Genomic DNA, 26,797 nt, shown 5'->3' on the forward strand with positions numbered 1-26,797 from the left:
TCCATTCAAGCCTGGCCGTGTAGCGACTACTACCCACAGGCAGTAAACGCCGTGGGTGAGGCCAGTGAGGGAGTGAAAACAGCCCCTCCTCAGAACCCTGGACAGCTCCTTGGAGTAGAGGATGATGGGTAAAAACGGTGTACACCTATAGGTGCATGTTGTGATTCTAACAAGCAGTAACCTGGCTACCTGTGAGCTCAGAGTAAAAGTCACATCTATTTAAATATAGAGTAAACTGTGCTGCGGGTAGCTTGAGTTGGCTACAAATGCACATGCACACCCATTGTAATAAGGATTCAAATATATACTTTTTTTTTTGGCTTGTTTGTTTCACTTGGCCTTGGTGGGCTAAAACAGCGCACAACTGAGCCTATAGAAAAGGAGTTTTAGAATGCAGTTTGGCCAGGGGACCTGTACTGTTCTGTACGGCATGCTGCAGGTTGGAACAGTGGGTGTTCTCTGCACTGGAATGTGGGAAGCAGAGAGCAGACTTCACAAACTCTTGGCCTGGCAGTGTGAGTAGGAGTCGCTCCGGCAGTGGGCCGCAGGAGACCCATATCAGTATCAAATCAGACGACTATTACATCTACTATATACGAAGCAGACAATGTTAGGACTGAGTGGATATATATCTATTTCTGTCCCCTGACTGCCATTGTCGATCTTTATATTGGATAAATATACCCTGTGGCAATGTAATCTACAATGCTTTGTTAGAAACTTGGAGTGTTCTTTTTTTGAGCTGCAGAACATTCACATAACGTCATTTGTTGAATTTCAAGGTTGTGCAAGTTTGATGAGAGTGTATCAAATGGGGCTTAATGAGACTGCTATAACAGTACTCATAATACTACCAGCCATGCTGTTAGTCTGTGCTGCCTGAGGCGTTGGCTCTCAGGGTGAGTCGTGTGGATCTGCCACGGTTCGAGGCAGACTTGAGCTGATCGCAGCTTTTAGTCCACCATAACATGCGATCCACAATGCATCACTGCTGCTATGCGACTGCCTCTAGAGCAGCACTACACTGGGCGTGCTCACTGCTGCGCCCCGCAGCTCAGGCACGCACAGTCGAGCTCAGAGCTTGTGGATCTCAGCTCAGACATGGCTAGTCGAGCGCAGAGCTTGCGGAACTGAACATACTGAGGGGCTTGAACAGACGGTGTTCTTCTAGAGATACTGAAACAGTGAACGATAACTCCGTACTTAGTAACACACAAGACATGAAATACCGATGGTATTCTTTTGGACATTCTCAGATCTGATTGAAGTTAGAGAAGGGAAAATGAATCTGCTGAAAACAAGATACAAACGCAGTAACTAGCCTTAGGAATCATTTTTCTTCATCGACGCGATCCTTCTGAATACACCAACAGAGGCTTGATAATACAAAGACACTGACAGACAAGGATCAACTGAACAGTATTGCTTTTCTCCCAAGAGGCAGGTTTTGGTGCTTTTCCTCCAATGTCAAAGGAGTAACGGTTCACTGACTTCACATGGAACCAATATTGTGTGTGTGTGTGTGTGTGTGTGTGTGTGTGTGTGTGTGTGTGTGTGTGTGTGTGTGTGTGTGTGTGTGTGTGTGTGTGTGTGTGTGTGTGTGTGTGTGTGTGTGTGTGTGTGTGTGTGTGTGTGTGTGTGCGCACGACTCTGCGTGTTTCTGGTTTTCTACGGGGTACCACAATGGACAGAAGAGCCACCATGGACCACATAATCACAAACAGTTGGTACAACCGTGCATAGAACAGACAGCGCACCACCTTACCCAATATCCTAGATCCATGAGCGGATTCACAAGCTGTCTCGCGGCCACAACAAATTCAAGTTGTCAACCTCGTTGCGCCCATTAAAGTACGAATGAAATATGGAAACCACGGTGGCGGGTAAATAGTGAACAAGGTGATACGTGATTCTGCAAGGACCCGCGGAAATGTCGTTGCTGTATCCCGTCGGCTGCCTTGTGCTCTCTAAAGCTACGACATTACTTGGCAAACGTAAGTCCAGTGCCACTAGTGCATCCATCAACCCATCCTATAGGATTAAAATCACAACCGTGGGATATGGGTACGGCAGTGCTCTGCCTGACAGCGTGCCCTGGCTCTCCACGTCACCGGGGCCCCTTGTGGTGACATAAGGAAAAAAGGTACTGCAGGTCAGGTGATAAGGAAGACCTTTCCGAAGGTGCCAACCTCAACACGGTGAGGGAATAGAAGGAGGGAGGTTCGAGAACGGATTACGCCGGGACAGACCACTTGTCCATCTCAAACCCGTTATCTCGCTATCACCACACACAATCTGGTTACAGTCAACCCTACCTGCAAAGTCTCCTAGCACACCTCTCTCTATTCCTCACGTCCACCACATTCCAGACGTCGATAAGGATACCCTATGTTAGTAAAGTGCCTACCATGCCCCTCCTCCTAGGTCTACAGCACCACCCTCTCCCTAAAACCCCTGCCCATTGTATGATCTCAGGGCGAGGAGAAGGTGTGGAGAGGAGATGGAGGGGCCTATTTACAGTTCCATCTCAGATGAGTAAACCCTACGAAGTGGACATTCATGTATAGTCCTGGCTCTGCAACCACAATGGTACTTTATGCTCACGTGGATGTATAGAGGTGTGGCCCGTCATTTCAAGTGGCACCTCTGAATTTGACCCAAATGTGGACAAACTAATGACACATTTGCCTTCGAAACAGGTTGGAAATAAATGCATTTAAACAGATATGTTATGGCTTTGCCCTGGTTTTGTCGTGGACTATTATCGCTCTGAGAATTGCATGATTTTCATTAGCGAGGCAAGATGACATTCATTCTTGAGGGGACAGAGTCCTAAGGGGAATGCTTGGATTGAGTGACAATGGATCTTTGTGCTACTTGAGCCATTGCGGTCCGTAGCTCAAATCCCGACGCCCACAGCTGTCTCTATTTCTGGGGGAACAACCAACAACAGTGGGTATTCATAAAATAATCATGCACATTAATAATGGGGAATTTGGTTCATATGGTGATTTGAATACGGGACACAAGGTCAAGGGGTATTGATGATGAGCCTGCTTGGTATTTGGCATCAGAGTCATCAATACGATGTTTTGCACTGTTGAAGTCGTGGGGCATTGTCCTGTATTAGGCCAATAGCCTCATTAGCATGTTAGTCCTATGGGGGTGAAGTGGATGTGAATGAAGTAGCCTACAGATTCACTATACATACAGGCCAGGTGATGACAGCACACTAGACAGCAGTCTTTCCCGGGGTATGGACGTGTTTCATATATAAGCAACATTCACATGCGGAAAATGCATTTGTTATTTGTTAGAAGCGGCATCATAAACTTGAATTAATTTTCATATATATATATATATATATATATATATATACGTTTTTTGGTGTGTTTTTCACAGCGGTTTTGAGGCTCCCGAAAAGCGAAGGGAGCAGGCAGTGAAAACAGGCACCCGTGCTTCATCTAATGCAAAAATGACTCAAACCATTTCTGTGCTGGATCTAACATTACACTCCAATGACTCCCTTCTTCCTCTTCTCCTTTATCACACTCCTTTCCTCTGCAGTGACGTTGTCCTCATGACCAGGCCACTGCTTTGCCTCCCGAAGCTTCTGAACAGTATTTGTGTTCAGTATGCAGATCTAATGAAGAGCCTTGACCTCAGTAACTGTATCGTTGAGAATTGTGGCAAACATCTTTCAGTTACTGTGTATCCTATGGAATAGGCACAATTGACACTGTATGAAATTTGTTCTGCATCAAAAATGGACTGTAAACGTTCCTTATAGTTAAAGGAGGGAAGCTGTTCGCTCCCTGTAAAAGGTTTGCAGAGAGTATAAAGAATCTCCATTGGCAACCTTAAATATGGCTCTTAATCAAAAGAGCTGAAGAGATGGTCAGAATATTATATATAGTATATATTATATAGCTGTTATAGATATACAAAATGGCAGTTAGTAAAACTTGACAGTATGGGAGTTACTGTGTGAGTTTGTGTTTTTAATGCAGGTTGGCATTTATCGGGATGAATCTTGTCCTGGAGGCAGTTCTGCAGGGTGGTCACTTCTGGCCAAGCCACAAAGTCTTAAAATGTCATTTTTTAACCAGAGAGGAGGCTAGTGGGAGGAGCTATAGGAGGACGGGCTCATTGTAATGACTGGAATGGAATAAATGGAAAGGTATCAAAACACATGAAACATGTGGAAACCACGTTCTAATCCGTCCCATCAATTCCATTCCAGCCATTACAATGAGCCGGTCCTCCTATAGCTCCTCCCATCAATTCCATTCCAGCCATTACAATGAGCCGGTCCTCCTATAGCTCCTCCCATCAATTCCATTCCAACCATTACAATGAGCCGGTCCTCCTATAGCTCCTCCCATCAATTCCATTCCAGCCATTACAATGAGCCGGTCCTCCTATAGCTCCTCCCACCAGCCTCCTCTGGTTTAAACCTTACCTTAACCCTGACCTTAATTACATTGTTAACCTTATATATAAATCCTAACCTTAAACCTAGCGGAAAATGCTCAGCTCTGCCCCCATGACAAGATTCATCCCAATAAACGTCAATCTGCCGTTTTTACGTCGTGAACATGAATGAGTAACTGGTGAGACGTCGATGTTGATTCCAGAAATGCTTGTACAGTAAATTGACTTTGAGCTGATTCAGATAAATGCTGCAATTAAACCCCAATCTGAATACACAACACATAAGGTGTGTCATTGGAGTGTGTCTGATCCAGCCCCGATCACCTGTCATGTTCCCCAAATCTCAAGCACATATGACATATGACATTTGATTTCACATTGGTTCATGTTATACTTGTGTCATTAGATAAAGATAAAACAGTCCATTGATAATAGCTTTCTTTCTATGTATGTGCAATATATTTGCATGTGTACATGTACAGACATATGCTGTATGTACATATACACAGGTGTATATGTTTCATGCCTTCGGTGTGGCTTTGTTGTCCGCTTTGGCTGCATTGAGTTCATTGTCTGTGTTGTCCTGTCCTGAGCTCACAAGGCACTCTTTACTGAGAGAGAGAGAGAGAGAGAGCGAGAGAGAGAGAGAGAGAGAGAGAGAGAGAGAGAGACAGAGAGAGAGAGAGAGAGAGAGAGAGAGAGAGAGAGAAAGAGAGAGAGAGAGAGAGAGACAGAGAGAGAGAGAGAGAGAGAGAGAGAGAGAGAGAGAGAGAGAGAGAGAGAGAGAGAGAGAGAAAGAGAGGGGTAGAGAGAGAGAGAGGTCAGAGTCAGTGTGAAAAACAAAAGGCAAGTAAAGAAATGTTGATAAAGGCATGCATACCAATGTTCCATGACAGTTTCAAAGGGGGGAGGTGGTAGCCGAAGAGCTGTCGGTTCGAATCCCAGCGCTGACGGGAAAAATGTGAAGGGGGTGAGCTGGCAACCAGAGGGTTGCTGGCATTAATATCTCAGATGCCCTTAAGCAAGGCAGTTAACTCCCAAACAGCTCAACGGGCGCCACTCTGTGGCTGCTCCTGTGCTGCTCCCAGCCTGTGTGCGCTATCTCTGTATCTGAAATGTATTATTTATTTTTTCAGCTGCACACACTCACATAATACATCCTAACTTTATACTCTGCCATCACTTATACACCTGAGTTGTCATCACTTATGCAACTGAGTTGTCATCACTTATGCAACTGAGTTGTCATCACTTATGCAACTGAGTTGTCATCACTTATGCAACTGAGTTGTCATCACTTATGCAACTGAGTTGTCATCACTTATGCAACTGAGTTGTCATCACTTACTTCTTCTCTGCAGACTTTTTTAGAATGAGGAGCACCACAGTCTTTGTCACCATGACAACGACGATCAAGCCAATGACCCCGCCCACGACAGACACGATGATGGTGGTTACGGTATTGTCAACCACTTTCACTGGGGAGACAAGAGAGAGGGCGGACGGGAGGGAAGAATGGGATGGTGAGAGGAAGAGAGGGTTCTATAAGAATAGCACTCAGCTGTTTCCCTATAATGAGAGCCAGGCGTACCTTCTAGGAGAATATGAAGAAGTCATTTGACGCAGATCTTTGACATTAGGTCAAAGGTGAATCTGTAAACATTGAAGAAAAACCAACCAGCAAACATCTTTTACCAGGCAACGAAGAGAGAGAAGGGTGGAAGGATAGAGATGGTGTGGTCAGTCTCACAACCACAGAGCTCGGTGATCGATTAATCCACTCATGAAGAGGTATGATACCTTTCCATATAGCGTTTACTTCCAAGGAATTGATTCTAGTGTATAAAAAAAATACATAGATCATGCTGCAACATAACACTTGACCATGGAACTGATATCAAGCTATTCTTGAGCCATTATATGCTGGGTGGCTCGAGCGTTGCATCGTGCGTAAGAACCGCCCTTAGCCGTGGTATATTGGCCATGTACCACACCTCCTCATGCATTATTGCTTAATTATAAACGGTGTAGTTCCAGTCCTGAACGCTGATTAGCCCGACAGCCGTGGTATATCAGACCGTATGCCACGGGTATGACAAAACATTTATTTTTACTGCTCTAATTACGTTGGTAACCAGTTTCTAACAGCAATAAGGCACCTCGGGGGTTTGTGATATATGGCCAATATACCACGGCTAAGGGCTGTGTCCAGGCACTCCACGATGCATCGTGTCCAAGAACAACCCTTAGCCGCAGCCATAAACCACACCCCCTCGTGCCTCATTGCCTAAATATACAATGTGAAACTTAGACACATGACAAAAGAATCAGATATTTGCCTCTACTTCCACCTGAAGGCATCAAACCGACTGGTGACCATGTGGCCTAAACCTAAATTATGAACATGTCGTCGGTGAGTATGTTGTATGCAGTCAAGGGAAGGTGCAGTGCCTTACACTCATCCACCACGAACAGGGTGAAGATGGCGCTATGGTTGCGATGCTTCTCCTTGGGATTCCGGGCGAAACAGGTGTACTCTCCCTCGTCCTCGAAGGTCACGTTGAACAGCAGGATGGAGATGTTGTTGTGCTTACTGCTGCCCACAAACTCTATCCGCTCGTGGTACACCTGCACCCGTGGTTCCACACCTTCCATGGGGATCACTGCCTCACACAGCTGGAGAGGAATAGGGAGGGGGAGAGGGAGAGGGGAGAAGGGGAGGAAGAGGAGAAGAGGTGGGAGAGGGAGGGGGAGAAGAGGAGGGAGAAGGAGAGGGGGAAAGAGGTGGAGAACAGAGGTGAGGGGGAGAGGTGTTGAGATATGAGCGGGAGGTCAAGTTGCTCACTGAGGGGGTGTTAGTGACGGAGATAACTCCTCTCGGTCAGTGTCTTGCCTTCATGAAGGTGCCGTTGTCGTTGTATTGCCAGTTGAAGTAGAGGTTCTTAATGCCGATGCAGCTGGAGTAGGTGCATGGTAACAGCACCGTGCTGCCGTTCATTGCCTCCATGAAGGGCACCTTCCCCACTGAAACCTCCAGCGCTGAAGCACACCATACCCCTGGAAAGGACGGAGGTGGGAGGGAAGGAAGAAGAGAGAGAAAGAGAAAGAAAGAGAGAGAGAGAGAGAATGTGATTAGATTTGTAATTAAACAATTTTGGATCCAATGATGTGGCAGACTGGAAGACAGAAATGTAAATTCTCTACAGAGAGAGAAAGAGAGAACAAGGAAGGGAAAGTGTGAGGACATCATTTGTTTTTCACCAGCAGCAGTAGCTTACATTACCGTCTTCTCTTATCTCTGGCTATTTTTATAGAGGCCTGGCTGTTAAATGGTTGTTACTATCATCACTTACCCAAGGAGCTGGCACTGGGGAACAGCACACACACACGCAGTCAACCTCAACAAGCTCTCACAGTCTCACGTCAGAATGAGATATTCACCGATGTTCCTCAAAAGTCAAATTTCGAAGTTGTTTAAGGTGAAGTTTAGGCATTAACTCTGAAATCAAGGGTTAAAGAATGAGGCTTAGGGTTAAGGAAGGGTTAAGGGTCAAGGGTTAAGGGTTAAGGAATGAGATAGTTTTGTTTTAAGCCTAACTTTTTATTGCTGGATCTCAACCTTTGGAATAAGAGGCGGATGGGTACACCAATCTGTTATCACCGCCCACAACGCTCTAGCAAAACAGAAACCCACTTGAAGGTAACAGCGCTCACCGTTGCCCCCTAGTGGTCGGTTTCTATGCCATCACCTGACGTCCTCAGACATGGATGGACGTCAAATACTGACTTGTATCACGTGACCTGGCTGGTCAACCTAGGCCAACATAGACCTGTTTAACATGACACACCGGTGTGTGTCTGCGTTTGTGTGTGTGTGTGTGTGTGTGTGTGTGTGTGTGTGTGTGTGTGTGTGTGTGTGTGTGTGTGTGTGTGTGTTTGTGTGTGTGTGCGTGTTTGAGTGTGCGTGTGTGTGTGTGTTTGAGTGTGTGCCCATGATAAGTCATCATGCCTCCCCTAGTCAAAGAACCCGCGTGGTCTCCAAAATATTTGAGTCCTCTGCATTCTACTGCATCCAAATCAAGTAACCTACTCAAACATGTTTTCATGGGAGAGCGAGTGAGAGACGGAAGGTGAAAGAGGAAAAGAGGAAATGCGTGTGTGTGGGAGTGAGCAGGAGGAGGGACAGAGAGAGAGAGAGAGAGGGAGAGACAAAGAGGGAGAGTGGAGGAGGAAAGAGAGAAAGCTAGAGAGAGAGAAGAGGCAGGTTGTTTTCTGTCTGGTCCTGTGGGCCATGCCGTGCAGCACGCTGCAGCATGGCGGGCGGTGGTATTCTCACCACGCGGCTTGGCGTCAGCGCTGAGAGGACTGCACAGGGGCTATTTTTAAATCCTCTCGAATCCCATCTCAATATTTCATTCTGGAAAAGAAATAGTGAGTGTGTGTGCCGAGTGTATGGGTGGGCCTGTTACCAACCCTGGTACGAGTGAGTGTTTTCTGGACGGTAAATGACTGAAGACTATAGTACTGCAGTCCCACAAGCCTTGCACAACATGGCAATAGATCAGATCAGAAGAACCAAGCAATCCAATCAGCTAATTACCTCAGCTTAGCTCAGCTCAGCCTAGCCCCTGCGTTACCATAAGCATAAAGTGAAAATGAAATAAAACATTGCCCTTTCCAAAATAATTGAAACGATGAATCAATGAAAATAATTTCTGTCAATAGACAGGTGGGTTGGTAGCCTGGGTACCAGTCTGTTTCTGTAAACATTCCACTCTAAACAAGGCATATGAGACGCAAGGACTGGAATGTTAGCAGAAACAGACTGGTACCCAGGCTAGTGGGTTGGCAACGCCACGACGAAAAACGCAAAAGGCTGTGTGTTGTTGTTACTTTGGTCGGTCAGACAGCTAGCAGAAATGACTCGAAGCGTGAACACAGACGGCTTGTTTCAGCTAGTTCATGGGGCTTGCGAAGCAAGAGTCCCCACTTAAAATCTTCAACGGACTTCTTCTTATCATTTTTCTTTAGCACGCTACTCCTCTTACGCCATTTAAGCTGGAACGTGTCATTCAAACTTTAAAACATGCAGACTGGTCTGGACTGAGTTGCTTGTTGTAAGGTTCTGCTTTTCTTTTCCTAGTCAACCTGTTCTTTTCCTTTGTGTTCTGGGAACGAAGCCCTGTTTCTTTGTGTTCTGGAAGGTAGCCCTGTCTTTCATTTTTGTTCATTGATTTCACCTGTGTTCATTTCTCACCTAGTCTCATCAGCTCCCTATTTAGTTAAGTTTTTTTTCCTGTATGTATGGTTGTGAGATATTTGTGTTTGACTGCCTGCCTGTGTTTGACCATTGCCTGCCTGTGTTTGACCATTGCCTGCCTGTGTTTGACCATTGCCTGCCTGTGTTTGACCATTGCCTGCCTGTGTTTGACCATTGCCTGCCTGTGTTTGACCATTGCCTGTCTGTGTTTGACCATTGCCTGCCTGTGTTTGACCATTGCCTGCCTGTGTTTGACCATTGCCTGCCTGTGTTTGACCATTGCCTGCCTGTGTTTGACCATTGCCTGCCTGTGTTTGACCATTGCCTGCCTGTGTTTGACCATTGCCTGCCTGTGTTTGACCATTGCCTGCCTGTGTTTGACCATTGCCTGCCTGTGTTTGACCATTGCCTGCCTGTGTTTGACCATTGCCTGCCTGTGTTTGACCATTGCCTGCCTGTGTTTGACCATTGCCTGCCTGTGTTTGACCATTGCCTGCGACCACGATTCCGGCCTTCTGCGAAGGCTTAATAAACATCTGCCGTGCTCTGCATGTGAATCTACACATTTTTCTCCCTGAGTATTCATTTCACTTGTATCCAACTTCTTGATATATTTTATACTTTTTAAACTATGAAACTTTTTGTCTTTTTTTTTGTCCTCCGTCCACTTTCAAGAGATTTCCCATTGCGACATCATCACTTTCGACATTCCATTCAATGTCAATGCAACTTTTGACACAAATCATCTACTTTGACCACTTTGCCAACAACTTAGACAAAAATTGAGGGTTTAACATCTTGGTCTACTTCCTTGCTTTTCAAATCTGAAATTGTAACAGAATTATCTGTTAGAATTATCTGTTACCAATCTGTGACTAGGGTGGGTATGTTAGTTGGCTTGTCTAGGGGTTTTGTATATCTAGATTTTCTTGTAAGTCTAGGTTTATTGTATGTCTATGGTGGCCTGAATTGGTTCCCAATCAGAGGCAGCTGTTTATCATTGTCTCTGATTGGGGACCATATTTACAGTGCCTTGCGAAAGTATTCGGCCCCCTTGAACTTTGAACTTGAACTCCGTATAAATGCACCTGCGCTGTGATAGTCTCAGAGGTCCGTTAAAAGCGCAGAGAGCATCATGAAGAACAAGGAACACACCAGGCAGTTCCGAGATACTGTTGTGAAGAAGTTTAAAGCCGGATTTGGATACAAAAAGATTTCCCAAGCTTTAAACATCCCAAGGAGAACTGTGCAAGCGATAATATTGAAATGGAAGGAGTATCAGACCACTGCAAATCTACCAAGACCTGGCCGTCCCTCTAAACTTACAGCTCATACAAGGAGAAGACTGATCAGAGATGCAGCCAAGAGGCCCATGATCACTCTGGATGAACTGCAGAGATCTACAGCTGAGGTGGGACAACAATCATTCGTATATTGCACAAATCTGGCCTTTATGGAAGAGTGGCAAGAAGAAAGCCATTTCTTAAAGACATCCATAAAAAGTGTCGTTTAAAGTTTGCCACAAGCCACATGGGAGACACACCAAACGTGGAAGAAGGTGCTCTGGTCAGATGAAACCAAAATTGAACTTTTTGGCAACAATGCAAAACGTTATGTTTGGCGTAAAAGCAACACAGCTGAACACACCATCCCCACTGTCAAACATTGTGGTGGCAGCATCATGGTTTGGGCCTGCTTTTCTTCAGCAGGGACAGGGAAGATGGATGGATGGAAAGATGGATGGAGCCAAATACAGGGCCATTCTGGAAGAAAACCTGATGGAGTCTGCAAAAGACCTGAGACTGGGACGGAGATTTGTCTTCCAACAAGACAATGATCCAAAACATAAAGCAAAATCTACAATGGAATGGTTCAAAAATAAACATATCCATGTGTTAGAATGGCCAAGTCAAAGTCCAGACCTGAATCCAATCGAGAATCTGGAAAGAACTGAAAACTGCTGTTCACAAATGCTCTCCATCCAACCTCACTGAGCTCGAGCTGTTTTGCAAGGAGGAATGGGAAAAAATGTCAGTCTCTCGATGTGCAAAACTGATAGAGACATACCCCAAGCGACTTACAGCTGTAATCGCAGCAAAAGGTGGCGCTACAAAGTATTAACTTAAGGGGGCTGAATAATTTTGCACGCCCAATTTTTCAGTTTTTGATTTGTTAAAAAAGTTTGAAATATCCAATAAATGTCGTTCCACTTCATGATTGTGTCCCACTTGTTGTTGATTCTTCACAAAAAAATACAGTTTTATATCTTTATGTTTGAAGCCTGAAATGTGGCAAAAGGTCGCAAAGTTCAAGGGGGCCGAATACTTTCGCAAGGCACTGTAGGTAGCCATATTCCCTTGGTTATTTTGTGGGTTCTTGTCTATGTGTAGTTGCCTGTCAGCACTCGTTTTGTATAGCTTCACTTTTGTTAGTTTGTTCAGTGTTGCATTTGTTTAATAAATTAAGAATGTACGCTTACCACGCTGCGCCTTGGTCTCCTCCTTGCAACGGACATGACACTAGCTCCTTGTCCCTAGTCCCTAGCCTCTAGCCGCTTCAGTCCAAATAGTCTCGGTCATATTTATATTGCATCTGAAATCTAAACCCTGTAATCTGCATTGTGTAATCAATATGGTGTGAATTCCACCTAGGGGGCTAGTTGCCGCTATTGGCATATAGTTTATACCCACCCAATCCACTGTCAGATCTTGACAGATTGTTCTTTTTACTGGGCCGCTGTGGCTGAGAATGACAGTGTTGAGAATGACAGACGCTAGCATCAATCACAGTTCAGCAAAGAGAGGGAACTGACTGAGGGAATCAGAAGGAGAATGAGCGAGGGGTCCCTGCAAAACAATCCAAGCTCTCTATTTTGCATTATTTCAATTTTGCCTTCCCGGGTTATCTCCCTTACCTATTTCTAGGGATGCATAGGCATATGGTACACACAAACCCTTGCACGCACGCACACTTCCCTCTTCAGCGTCGCAATATATCCCTCCCTCCATCCATTTCGCTCACGCTCTCTCTGTAATGCAGCAGAGTAATGCTGCAGCAGCTCAAAAATACTCTGTTTCTCGCTCTGCCTCCTTCTCCCTCGCTCTCTCTGCTCATCCACTCCTCATCTTTACACAATTTATAGGCAACTGTTTTGTGGTGGTGTTGGTTTGGGCCCAAGGGGGCTCAAGGGCTCTGAGGCCCGGGTTTGGCCGACACTCTGAGCTGTATGATGCCAGCAGTGCTGGGCTAGCTCGGTTGGGGAGAGCATGGCCGGTCAGTCACGTGTGTGTGTTGTGGGTCCCAGGAGGGCAGGACAGAACTAATCTCTCAGTGGTTTTAATTAAAGAAACACCCTTTTGCTCGCCAGCCTCGACTGCCTGCCTGCTGCCTGGCAAATATATTACCTCCAATCACTTTGTCACACGTGCCCAGACGAACACACACACACACCCACCCACACACAGACACACAACACAATCGTTGCCTCTAAGAGAGAGAGAGAGAGAGAGAGAGAGAGAGAGAGAGAGAGAGAGAGAGAGAGAGAAACAGGCTGCCGTTGGACCGGTGTGTTTACTGCGAAGGCTTGACTCCTCGTCGATTAGCTGTGACTCGGCAGACTGTTTGTTCTGTTGACACAGTCAACGTACAATTGTGGTGACACTGCTGTTACCGTAGTCTGAGAGTTTTACATTACCGCTGTACAACACTGTAATATCCAGTGAATGAAGAAGGGTTCTGCGCACCTGATACATGATATTTGCCTTGTAGTCTAAGAGCTAGTGTCTATCGCACTGCTCATTTCACGACTAAGCACATTTTTAAGCATGTGGGGTGTGTGTGTGTGTGCCTAAATTCTTAAACCTACCTGTCTGCGTCTCTGTGAGGTGTTTACTTGTTTGTCCTCTAAACTACATCTGTCTGGACTAGCAACCCAAGCTGGTAGCCTCCCTGTCCTCTCCTGACTCCTTTAGTGGCCCTTGTGAATGCATCACAGCTGTGTTATCTCATGCTAATCTCAGATTAAATCAAGAACAGCTGTCCTTAAACCCCCCCCCCCCCCCCACACACACAGACACACACACAAACACACACATCCGATGACCAAGGGGATACACCAGTCGCTAAAGTTAGATCAGTTATGATCCTAAAATGAGCGACAGAGACAGTGGTTTGTGTGGGGACAAGGCTGGATTATATTCCTAATCTCATCCTTTTGCCATTTTCATCTCGCCCGGGGATTGATCACTAATGTAAAGTGACTGCTGGCCTGGAACTCCCTGTCAGATGCTCCATTCAAACTGCTGTTGTAATTTCTATTCCAAGGGAGTTGGGAACAGAGAAAGGGCACCCTTCTTCAAAACATCCCCATCTGAACTGCCTGTACCAGAACCCAGGAAGTGGTCGTAGGAGTGATGCATTTCAGAAAGAACAGAAAACAAATAACAGAAAGAACACAGCCCTCCATTTACTTAGCTATCTCCCTTCTATCATTCTTCGTTGTGTAGTCTTACTCCCCCCTGTCCCTGTCCCTCTCTTCCCCATCTAAACCATTAGCCCCTGCCTCTTTTACCTCCGTCCCACCATCACTCAGAATCTCTCGCTAACTATTCCTCCTCTCCTCACCCCTGCCCTGTACATCCCTTCATTGCACTAAAAACTCAAAGAGTTGTTTAATAATTAATCTGCCCTTGGCTCTCCCCTCTCCTCTCGTCTCTCTCTCCTCTTCATTACAGGCCCGCCACCACTTGTCTCTACAGGCTGCGTCAGACATTGGGGAAGACTCTCTATTTCCACTCAAACTTTAACTCATCCCTTCTTTCATGGGAGCTCCTAATGTAACCAAGCTCCGGCAAAATACATCTATTTCTCTATTCTCTCCATCTCTCTTCACGTTCCTACCTCTTCACTGAGTTGACCCTTCTCTCATTCAATTTCTCTTCCTCCATCTTCCTCCCCGTGTGCGTTTACTAGTGGCCGTGTGGCCTTAGCCTGGCGCTTGGTTATCCATCTGGTCCCATGAGCCCTCCACTTGGTGACTACAGATGTAGGTTGCTCTATTGCATATGGACATGCATCAGGAGGGTTTTATAACGCAGTCAAACAGAAGCCCGTGAGTCACTCCATAGACCTGAAAGTGAGGCTGAAGTTCAGTAAGTACACGCAGCCTGTGCAGCAGGCCTCTCTCTCTGTCTCTCTGGCCCTCTTACAGGCACACTGCTCTCTCAGCTACAGCACACCAAACAACAGTGCAGAGGGGAAGACATTGTTCCTTCTTGGATCGCTGTCAAATCAAATCAAATCAATGTTTATTTGTCACGTGCGCCGAATACAACAGGTGTACCTTACAGTGAAATGCTGACTTACAGGCTCTAACCAATAGTGCAAAAAAAAAGGTATTAGGTGAGTTAAGAAATAAAACAACAGTAAAAAGACAGGCTATAAAAGTAGCGAGGCTACATACAGACACCGGTTAGTCAGGCTGATTGAGGTAGTATGTACATGTAGAAATGGTTAAAGTGACTATGCATATATGATGAACAGAGAGTAGCAGTAGCGTAAAAGAGGGGTTGGCGGGTGGCGGGTGGTGGGTGGGACACAATGCAGATAGCACGGTTAGCCAATGTGTGGGAGCACTGGTTGGTCATCCCAATTGAGGTAGTATGTACATGAATGTACAGTTAAAGTGACAATGCATATATGATAAACAGAGAGTAGCAGCAGCGTAAAAAGAGGGGTTGGGGTGCACACAATGCCAATAGTCCGGGTAGCCATTTGATTACCTGTTCAGGAGTCTTATGGCTTGGGGGTAAAAACTGTTGAGAAGCCTTTTTGATCTAGACTTGGTACTCCGGTACCACTTGACATGCGGTGGTAGAGAGAACAGTCTATGACTGGGGTGGATGGTGTCTTTGACAATTCGGTAACGTTGCTTCAGCTACACTGGAGAAAGCCAAGGAAAGGTTGTTTTGGAGGGAAAAAAACAAACAAACATGGAAACACGCGTATGCTAGAGGTATCCAGTGTCATTTTAGCTGAACCCTCCAACCCTCTCAAGAGAACACGACTCACCTCAGCAGCAACACCACATAATGACAACGGACCCCTATTAGAACAGAACAGAATTTGGATTTCTCTGAAAGACGGTATCTTCTTTTCCCAGTAAATGTGAGTCTTGGCAGATTTTGAACTATTGTCTACCTTTACCTGTGGTCTAACGTAACGATAAAACACTGAAAGTGGAGCATAATGGCCTGGGATGCCAAGACGGAGATCATTTTCCTACGAGTTTTTGTTGAGCACATCAGCCCTTAGTCATTATCTTTTGAAATTGTTTCCAATTGCAGGGGTACTATTACAGACTGTGTGAGGCACCTTTCAACTTATTTGAAAACAGGAACACACAAGAATTCAAGTCCACAATAGACCCACGTACCAGAGCAAGCATCCTCCAACCCAGGGGATGAGAATTCATTAAAACAAACTCCTCAGCGCTGACCTTTTGGTGTAAAATTTCATGTGCTGTATTTAGGCTCTCAATTTACAGCCATAACTCATTTCCCTTGTAACCTATATGGGAAATCTCTGGACGATTTACTAGAACGTACATTTCGTACAAAATAAAAAAACGGAACTTGATTTCTGGTTCATTTGGACTGTTTTTTTTAAAGGAAATATTCAAGAAAAACGCTTGATGCAGTCCTAGTTTTCATTTTTTCCTAATCAACCCTATTCTCCCAAGGTACCTTAATTCATGATGTCATCAAACATTCCCTCATAACCTTGACAGACACAATCCTCATGTCACGACTTCCGCCGAAGTTGGTCCCTCTCCTTGTTCGGGCGGCGTTCGGCGTCACCGACTTTCTAGCCATCGCCGATTCACTTTTCATTTCTCCATTGGTTTTGTCTTGTCTTCTATCACACCTGGTTCCAATTCCATCAATTCCATGTTGTGTATTTAACCCTCTGTTCCCCCCCCCATGTTCTTGTCCGGAATTGTTTCTTGTAGTGCTTGTGCACGGTATGCTGGTGATTACCGGGTTTGGTTTGACCCATTTCATGTATTGTTCTGTTGACGGTGGTTTTATGTTGATTAAACAACACCGTTGTAAATCAGTTTCCGCTCTCCTGCGCCTGACTTCTCTGCCGCCAGTACGCACCCCATTACACCTCCAGTAAATCTAAATGGCCCAACCATGGCCCAACCACCTATGATTTTAGTACAGCAATTCAAACCATCACTTCAGCAGGTGTGCAATACAAAAACAAATGCCACTGCAGTTTTTCAGTCTAACATTACAACCACGGACCACAGCAAGGAGTCTATGATTACATGTTACAATCCATGTAGATTAATGTCGCAAACAATGCCAGTGCATAGTGTTAGTATTACAACACGTTGCTATGTACAGGCCGTCAGCACGGTGCAGTAATTGCACACTGGGGAGGAGTGCTGAGTGTCCGTGTGTGGCCAGTGGAGTTATGTAGCTCTGGGGAGTAGATCAGTAGATCTGTATGTGGGTGAGGGTTGATGACATTCAAAACTGTGTGTCTCTCGCTCTCACTCTGGGTGTGTTTGTGTGTGTGTGCACATGTGTTTCTGCGAGTGGGGGAAGGGAGAATTATTACGGTATTGGCCGGGCTGTAATAACTATTCGGCCTGAAAGAGTGGCGTGTGTCTGAAGAGGAAATGACATCAGCCCGGGGTGTGGGTGCTGGTATTGGCAGGGGCACAGACCAGCTTAAGACGAGTATGGTTATGAACACCAGGGCAGCTGGTGCTGCCGGCCCTCCCCATGATTGTGGCTCAGTCCAGACTAATCTGTGGATCAACAGGATGTCACGAGCTCATAACCAGGACAGTGTGCTCATAACCAGGACAGTGTGCCCATAACCAGGACAGTGTTCTCATAACCAGGAAAGTGTTCTCATAACCAGGACAGTGTGCCCATAACCAGGACAGTGTGCTCATAACCAGGACAATGTGCTCATAACCAGGACAGTGTGCCCCATCCATAAAATACACGGTGATAATTAACCTCTAGCGACGAGCAATCCCGTATCCGGGAGCGTAATCATAGCCTCAAGTGCATTAACATAACGCAACATTTCCTATTCATGAAAATCGCAAATGAAATGAAATAAATATATTGAAACACAAGCTTAGCCTTTTGTTAACAACACTGTCATCTCAGATTTTCAAAATATGCGTTACAGCCAACGCTAGACAAGCATTTGTGTAAGTTTAGCATGGCATAATGCTATGCTAGGCTGTGCTGGCCGCAGGCAACATTTTCACAAAAATAAGAAAAGCAACCAAATTAAATAATTTACCTTTGAAGAATTTCAGATGCTTTCACTCAGGAGACTCCCAGTTAGATAGCAAATGTTTCTTTTTTCCAAAAATAATATTTTTGTAGGCGAAAAACGTCACGTTTGATCATCCTGCTTGGCTGAGAAATGGACAGAAAAATACTTCAACTATAAGCATTAGCATAACGCAACTTTTTCTATTCATTAAAATCGCAAATTAAATGAAATAAATATATTGAAACACAAGCTTAGCCTTTTGTTAACAACACTGTCATCTCAGATTTTCAAAATATGCGTTACAGCCAACGCTAGACAAGCATTTGTTTAAGTTTAGCATGGCATAATGCTATGCTAGGCTGTGCTGGCAGCAGGCAACATTTTCACAAAAATAAGAAAAGCAACCAAATTAAATAATTTACCTTTGAAGAACAACAGATGCTTTCACTCAGGAGACTCCCAGTTAGATAGCAAATGTTCCTTTTTTCAAAAAATAATATTTTTGTAGGCGAAAAACGTCACGTTTGATCATCCTGCTTGGCTGAGAAATCGACCGAAAATACTTTATCTATAACGCCAAACTTTCTTCACAATTTGCTCCATAATATTGACAGAAACACGGCAAACGTTGTTTAGGATCCATCCCCAAGGTATTTTTAACATATGTATTCGCTAATATATCCGTGGAGGCAGTTGGTTTCTCATAAGAAACGATTGGAAAAATGGCTACCTCAGTATTTTACGCAAGGTTTTCTCCGGGAGACACCATGCGTCCACTCGCCCTATATGGTCTCTTACAGCCATTCTCCAATGGAAATGCCTAAAAAGACGTCACAATGCTGCAGACACCTTGGGGAAAACGTGGAAAACGAAAGCTGACTCCTAGCTCCTTCACAGCCATATAAGGAGTCATTGGAATGAGGCGGTTTCAAAAAATGTGGCACTTCCTGATTGGATTTTGATCTGGGTTTCGCCTGTAACATCAGTTCTGTGGCACTCACAGACAATATCTTTGCAGTTTTGGAAACGTCAGAGTGTTTTCTTTCCAAAGCTGTCAATTATATGCTAAACTCACCTCCAGGACAATCACTGGTGCGGTTGATTAGCTGCCCTAAGTAATGTAATTTCTAAGTAATGTAAATACCAAAGCAAATTTAAGTAGGACCATCCTACTACTCTACTCAAACCAGTGTATTACTCTCCAATCGACCTGGCTGGTTAGCCTATCTTCAAAGCAGCAACTCAAGGAGCGAATGGAAGGAAAATAAACTCTGTAGTTCTGTTCAGGACTACATGACAAGTCACCAGATAACAGACAACTATACAAAAGGACAACAGTATGAAACTTGCCAGAACCATTTTGAACAATCAGAGCCTTATAAGCGAAAAGGTCCAACTCCCTTTCCAAGGCGGCCCTGTCCACTGAGAGAAATCCAGAAAACCAAGACATTTCATGTAAATACATTCATGATTTCTTACTCAAAGAGGGCGGCGGTTCATGTGCAAAGTATATGATTACTGTAAGTGAGAGTAGTTTCTAAATGTACCAATCAATGTTAAGTGTCATTCTCTGCCTCTCTGCCCCCCTTTTTTAAGATATTAAGTGTGTATGTTTATCCTGTGTTACCATTTAATTAGCTAGTAAATAAATTATTAAACCTATTTGTGTAGTACTGAATCATAGTAAGGCTCGGGTTTTTGCAAATGCAAGGAGTTTATGGCTGTTCCGAATGATGGTGTGATACGAGGTTATGATTAATACGTTGACTGTTTATAGATTGATAAGTAAAGACCTTTTAGAGTTTCATTCGGGAGATGGTAACTCTTTAAAGAACCGCTCTCGTGGTGCCCCAAATCCGAATGAGTTAATTATTACATGATCATTTTAATCAGGTAAAAATGAAACAGTTGTTGATTATATAAATATACAGATGAATGTTAAAGTCAAGTCAAGACACTATACTATTCAGAAATATCAATATGAGCAATGCCAGAGTCCGGAATATAAATATATATGTATATGATGGTATGTATAGACCGTATATGAATAGAAAAGGTGTGCACAGCAGTAGTTATATGGGATGTGCCTTGACCAGAATACAGTATATACATATGAAGTGGGTAGAACAGTTTGTAAACAGTATTAAAACGACCCGTGTTCAATGAGTCTCTAAGGTGCAGGGTAGAGTCCCGAGTGGTACCAGTCTGATGGCCTGGAGATAAAAGCTGTTTTTCAGTCTGTCACAAACTCAAATGAGTGCACTGTGTCATAGGTTTTAGGATGCGAGTACTGTATCTTAACCAAAGTAGGTTGTTTTAAGATTGTTTTATGCATCAGTCGGGGTCTCTATAAGCTACAAGAGGAGGTCCGAAATCAAGCATGAAAGTGCACAGCTGTGTGGGTTAATATGGTCAAAATGTTTGCCTTGGGGTAAGTTGAGCTAATGTCCATGGGGCAAGTTGAGCCAATGGCCACATACCCCATACAAATGATAATTGCATTTAGTCAGTTCTATGCATAATATGCATAGTATTTTTCCAATGTGTCATGCACATGAACTCAAGATGCATGTTTTATTGTTACAGAGTAGACACCATCATGCCCTGTGCATGCACATGAACTCAAGATGCATGTTTTATTGTTACAGAGTAGACACCATCATGCCCTGTGCATGCACATGTAAAACAAGTAGTGGTTTAGCCCCCCTTGAGGTCCATGAGAGAACAGCCAAGGAAACAAGAGAAGGGAAGAAGTCCTTTGAAGCAGCAACACATGATGAAAAAATAGACTGAATGACACTGAAGAAGTACATTGAAAAAATATGCACAAATACCAGTCAAAAGTTTGGACACACTTACTCATTCAAGGGTTTTTCTACATTGTAGAATAATAGCGAAGACATCAAAACGATGAAATTACACATATGGAATCATGTAATAACCAAAAGAGTGTTTTAAACAAATCAAAATATATTGGTGTGGGGGTGCTTTGCTGGTGACACTGTCAGGGATTTATTTAGAATTCAAGGCACACTTAACCAGCATTCTGCAGCGATACGCCATCCCATCTGATAACATGGAGTCAGAGCTTGCTAAACATATCAAGAATTTTGCAGACCAGTTTCATCCCACTGAGCACAGTCCTCAAATCCACGATGGTTCAACTTAATGTCATTGAAATTACTTGGAAACAACGTTGATTCATCCAGTGTGTGCCCAGTCGGATGGGCTTAGAAGCCTTGACTACTGCCCTACGAATATGCACATTGAAACAACATCCCTGTCCCAGACAACTGGTCAATAAATGAAAGGGTAAGTGATATTGAACAGAGAGATCTATATATGAATGTAGGCATACATTTAAGATATACAATATACCATACCCCCATTCCATGAATTTAACTTTGACCTACCAGCACCATCACTCACTGTCACAGGACACCAACACCCACTTACCCCAAGGCAGCTCAACTTATCCTATCCCTATGCTCAACTTACTCCATACGTAAGTTGTGCCAAGAGACCACTTTTTTTTGGACAAGCTATGTTTTCAAAACTGTTATGTTTACATCAATTCTGATTATTTCCAGGGATACACAACGTCCTGAAATATATGTAGATATCTTTGTTACAAAGAACACTATATTTACTTGACATAGTAAAGATGTCTCAACTTAGTCCACTCTCCCCTACGTTGATTACCCATTTGTCTTGCTGAGGGTGAGAGTTCCTGTGTGTCGTACAAGTAGTTTTCATCCATTAGACTTACAGGAAAAATAGATCAATAATGTCAGAAGAGATGTTGGCCATTTCACGCCTGCTCACTCACTTCAAGCACAAACAGACGAGAAGGGGCTTGGTTTTTCATCAGGACTGCACAGACCTTAGTAAGGATGCACTCCGGGATCTTAAAGGTGCAGAAATTGCTCTGCCATTTTCTGGTTGCAAAAAAAAAATCAAATAGTTTGCTTAATTTCAGTTTACGTAACAGAATAAGAATTCATAATGTAGAGAATCATTGTACTATCTAAACCGGTGTAACCTATAGTTTCAATAACCCCAAAATATTTCATTTTCAGCTGTTTGAAGCTGATGTACAAAGCCAAATGTAAAAGACTCAATTATGAAACTTTAGAACGAAGAGCATAGAAATAGTGCACACAGAACAGGTCTACCACTTCTTAGACTTTCTTTCAATGAGAATGACAGATATATCAACTGTAATTCACATTTGTATGTACATTTGGTCGGGTTACTCAAAAAGTTACATATGGCATCTTTAAGCACAACAAATTTGTAACATATCATACAAATTGCAATATTTTCTTTGTTGAAAATGCAGCAAGTAACATATCGTACCAATGGGATAACATTGTACAGAATTGGATGACATAGTATACAAAAAAATGGGGTCCGCATTTGGCTCGTGAGCACCACTTTCAAAACTACTGGCTGAAATTATCCCAAAGTTTGAGATCGCATCTTTAAGCCTTATATTGGGTGTTTGCCTGGCTACAACCTAATGTGCAACTAAAATATCGTAATTCCCTGACCTTCTGTCCATCACCTGATGTGAAGTGCAAGTCTCACAGCAAACATCTCTCATACTGTAGTCAAATAGTCTCAACTCTGCTAATGTAGAACGACCATAGGATCTAATGATATAACTGCCGGGCCTTTCTATGGGGACATTTTGGTCGCACAAACGTTCCAGCAACATTAAAGACCCTTCCCGGGTCTCTGATGGATGTCTCGATGGGGTGTTGGCTTGTCTTAGGCCTGGTTGGTTGATATGTGAACCCCACTCATTTTATTGGAGGTTAAACCCTCCACTGTACGCTTGGGGGATATATATGCACATTAACCCAGCACATTAACCCTTCGCCCCCCAGCTGTTGAAAAAATACCTGTACTTCCCCTTGACGCAGAGCCAAGGATGAGTCGGCTGGCAGAGAATCCAGAGACAACTGGCCAAGTGATACACACAGGCAAGAGATGCTACTTATCAGGTATATCTTAATCTAATATCATGTCAGATTCCATCTCAAAGAAATATGAAAAAAGCCTATTTATTATCGGTAGCTCTCTGCTGTGTCGGCCTCTTTAGAATCGTATGCTAATTTAGACTCGTAAACATATTTTAAGATGTTTTGTGTGATCTTGTTCTTATTTGATGCTGGATTGGCGTCGGTGCCAAAAAGGCACTCACCTCAAAAGATGCTGAGGAGTCTTAAGTTATCCCACGAATAATTGTGTCCATATTACAGTACGTGCTAACAATTAGCGATAGCAAACTGACGTGATCATGTGTGGATTCTCCAATACATAGGGCATAGTTTGTCTAAAGCTTGAGTAACTATACTGTGTTATTGTGCATTATGCAGCACTATATGTTAAAACAATATGGAATATGATACAATATCTGGCTGTCGGGTATTCTACTACAAAGCTAATCTATATACTACAGCAATTTGTATCAAAAAAACATCAAATCACCCAGATATTTAAATGTAGGGTACCATGTGGTTATTGGACCATTCTTAGTGGTCACACTAGTCTGTACAAAACATAGCAGGAAGAAGATGGCAGAGAATGATAATGCACGGATATCCTGCGATTTTGAGTAGTTATTGATCCAACCTGCTCATAATCAGACTTTTTATTTGTATATTAAATATGTTTTCCCCAAAATGTGTAAATACAAAACATGATATTCCTCCGTACATTCTGATACACTTCCCTCCCTGTATTAACACCAATGTAAATGTGTGCCTGATTAAGTGGCATGTGTAAATGTAGCGTGGCAGAATGAAGTGTGCAGTAGAATCTGCATCACTAGATCCTCTGATGGGAAGACAGTGTAAAGGGCTATCTTTTGACAACTAAACTGTGTACCTCACATGACATCTTCCATCCCACTGCCTCATCTAGATGTATATTGTCTTGTCCCATGGATCATTCTCTCCATCACCCCCCCTAAAGCATGGCAAAAGATGTAAATATTGGACATGATCATACTCATTGACTTGGCAGGTCCATTGGCAGTGCCCATAATTCCACTTTCTCTAAACAGGATCCATTGTTACCAGCATCTTCTTAATGACTCAGAATCTACACTCTCTTAGTGAACCGTAAAATAGCAAAGAACCAGCACTCGCTGCCCCGGCGTGGCTAAAACACACGACTCAGAGTCTCCCAATATAGAAAAGCAGGAGCCATGTATCCAAATAAACCCCATGGCTTACAAGCAATAAGTATGCAACCCTGTCTGCCGGCGTCGGACACATTTCTGCAAGCTCGGCAGGAACTGTAGTGATTTGGCTGGCACCCCAGGGGTAGATGGAGGAAGACGGGTGCAGAGAGAGAGAGAGCAAGAGAGAGTTAGAGAGAGAGAGAGAGGGTTAAGGAGAGGAGAGGAGAAATGGCAGTATAAAGTCAGCTCTTGGACTCACCGAGCAGAAGTGTGACGACAACACTGGCATGGACGGTGTCTCCTGAGCTCAAACACCTGGACATAGAGAACCTCCCGCTTCCTTTGGACTCCATATCCTACTGCGTCCGTCTGTTTATCTGTCCGTCCGTCTGTTTATCTGTCTGTCTGCCCCTGGATACGCACTCTGGGTGTGCGGGTGTGTGTTGGCTGGAGCAAGCAGGGGTGCGGGTGGGATAGAGGGGAGGGGTAGGGCAAAGTAGGACGCAGAGCGAGCAAATAAAAAAAAACAATACTTGTCACTCTGCAAAGTCCTGCGATGAGTGTCTCCCTCCTCTTCTCTCCTTCTTTGCGATGAGTACCAGAGGAGGAGAAAGAGGGTGAAGGAAGGCTAATTGCTGAATTATGAGTTCTGTCTACACTTCTGTATGTGCCAGGCAGAAAACAGACAGAAAGAGACAGACGAAGTCAAGGCTGCTGCACCTGATCCAGGCTTTCTCTCTCTCTCTTTGCTTCAGTCCCTCACTCTTGCTCGCCGACACACTGATTATCCACTGAATCCCACAGCCTGAGAGCTAGACCAGGCAGAGGGGAGGGAAAAAACTCACTCAGAGAGAGTGAGCGTCTGCACCGCAGAGCTGTGGAGCAGTCGGAGGCAGTCAGGGGAGAGAGGATGTCATCGTTCCCTCTGATGGAGAGCTGCATGTGGGGGGAGGGAGCGGAGGGGACAGCAGAGCCTGGAGCTCAGGCACAAATGCTGCAGGCAGCAGGCAGGCAGTATGTGTCTCCCTAGCCGGCACAGGGACGAATGAGTGGGGAGGGGGAGCCACTACAGAAGAGTCATGGAGGACAGAGCGAGAGAGTGAGAGGGAAAGAGGGGAGGGGGACGGAGGGGAGAGGGGAGGAGTAGAAGGGGGGGCCTTCAGGCTGAATGCATCTGGGGGCTATCTCACACACAGTGCTGGGTTCAGCCCTGCACTGGAGGGTCCTGGAATCCAACCTGTCTACCACTGCACCCCTGACCAGGTTTAGGAAGGTTTCCCTGGGTACTCTGCCATCTATACCCACCTCCATCCTGGATCAAATCAAATCAAATTGTATTTGTCACATGCGACGAATACAACGGGAGTAGACCTTACCGTGAAATGCGTACAAGATCACAAGATTACACAAAAGAAATAGAGTTAAGAAAATATTGTTACTAAAGTCACATTTCAAAATTGTAACATTTCTAAACAGAAAATTAAAAAAAGAAATCAAATCAAATCAAAAAGTAACAAGAAAATGACATAACAATAACGAGGCTCTATACAGGGGGTACTGGTACCGAGCCAATGTGGGGGGGTACAGGTTAGTTGAGGTCATGTGTAGTGATAATGCATAGCCAAAAACAAAGGGGTGGGGGGGGGGGGGGTGACCATTTGACTAATTGTTCAGCAGTCTTATGGCTTGGGGGTAGAAGCTGTTAAGGAGCCTTTTGGTCCTGTACTCCGGTTCCATTGCCATGTGCTAGCAGAGAGAACAGTCTATTTTTGGGCCATTCTCTGACATCGCCTAGTATATAGGTCCTGGATGTCAAGAAGCTTGGCCCCGGTGATGTACTGGGCCATACACACTACCCTCTGTAGCACCTTACGGTCAGATGCTGAACAGTTGCCATACCAGGCAGTGATGCATCCGGTCAGGAAGCTCTCGATGATGCAGCTGTAGAAACTTTTGAGGATCTAGGGACCCATGCCAAATCTTTTCATTCTCCTGAAGGGGAAAAGGTTTCACAACTGTCTTGGTGTGTTTTGACAAAGATACTTCATTGCTGATGTGGACACGAAGGAACTTAAAACTTTTGAACTGCTCCAGTTGAGCCCTGTCAATGTTAATGGGGGCCTGTTCGGCCCTCCTTTTCCTATAGTCCATGGTCAGCTCCTTTGTCTTGATCACATTGAGGGAGAAGTTGTTGTCTTGGCACCACACTGCCAGGTCTCTGACCTGCTCCCCATAGGCTGTCTCAATGTTGACGGTGATCAGGCCTACCACTGTTGTGCAAATTTAATGATGGTGTTGGAGTCATGCTTGGCCACGCAGTCGTGGGTGAACAGGGAGTACTTGAAGAGACTAAGCACGCACCCCTGAGGAGCCCCATTGTTCAGGATCAGCGTGGCAGATGTGTTGTTGCCTACCCTTACCACCTGGGGACGGCCAGTCCAGGATCCAGTTGCAGAGGGAGGTGTTTAGTCCCAGGGTCCTCAGCTTAGGGATGAGCTTTGTGGGCACTATGGTGTTGAACGCTGACCTGTATCCAATGAACATCATTCTCACAGTGTGGAGTGCGATTGAGATTGCGTCATCTGTGGATCTGTTGGGGC

The 26,797-nt window shown here is 44.5% G+C and overlaps 1 protein-coding gene across 3 annotated transcripts; it reads right to left on the bottom strand.

Annotated features, from left to right (window-relative positions):
- Positions 1-308: 308 nt before the first annotated feature.
- On the bottom strand, positions 309-25,261 carry LOC110503570 (sodium channel subunit beta-4). Of its 3 annotated transcripts, none has more exons than XM_021581965.2 (6): positions 24,457-25,261; positions 7,328-7,491; positions 6,891-7,110; positions 5,783-5,912; positions 5,315-5,381; positions 309-5,045 (listed from the first exon to the last, which is right to left on the bottom strand). In XM_021581965.2, the coding sequence occupies exons 1-5, from the start codon at positions 24,548-24,550 to the stop codon at positions 5,333-5,335; spliced, it is 657 nt and encodes a 218-aa protein (XP_021437640.1). In that variant the 5' UTR covers positions 24,551-25,261; the 3' UTR covers positions 309-5,045; positions 5,315-5,332. The 3 variants fall into 3 exon arrangements, with proteins under 3 accessions (XP_021437640.1, XP_021437639.1, XP_021437642.1); XM_021581967.2 differs by having other exon boundaries at positions 4,924-5,040; XM_021581964.2 differs by lacking the exon at positions 5,315-5,381.
- Positions 25,262-26,797: the final 1,536 nt, after the last annotated feature.

The sequence above is a fragment of the Oncorhynchus mykiss genome, chromosome 24, assembly GCF_013265735.2.
Source record: "Oncorhynchus mykiss isolate Arlee chromosome 24, USDA_OmykA_1.1, whole genome shotgun sequence".
NCBI lineage: Eukaryota > Metazoa > Chordata > Actinopteri > Salmoniformes > Salmonidae > Oncorhynchus > Oncorhynchus mykiss.

Coding starts and splice junctions, on each gene's coding strand:
- LOC110503570 (XM_021581964.2), bottom strand. CDS start 24,550: ATGGAGTCCAAAGGAAGCGGGAGGTTCTCTATGTCCAGGTGTTTGAGC. Junction 7,111..7,327: donor ACAACGGCACCTTCATGAAG/GCAAGACACTGA, acceptor ATTCCTCTCCAG/CTGTGTGAGGCAGTGATCCC. Junction 5,913..6,890: donor CCTGTTCGTGGTGGATGAGT/GTAAGGCACTGC, acceptor TTGTCTCCCCAG/TGAAAGTGGTTGACAATACC.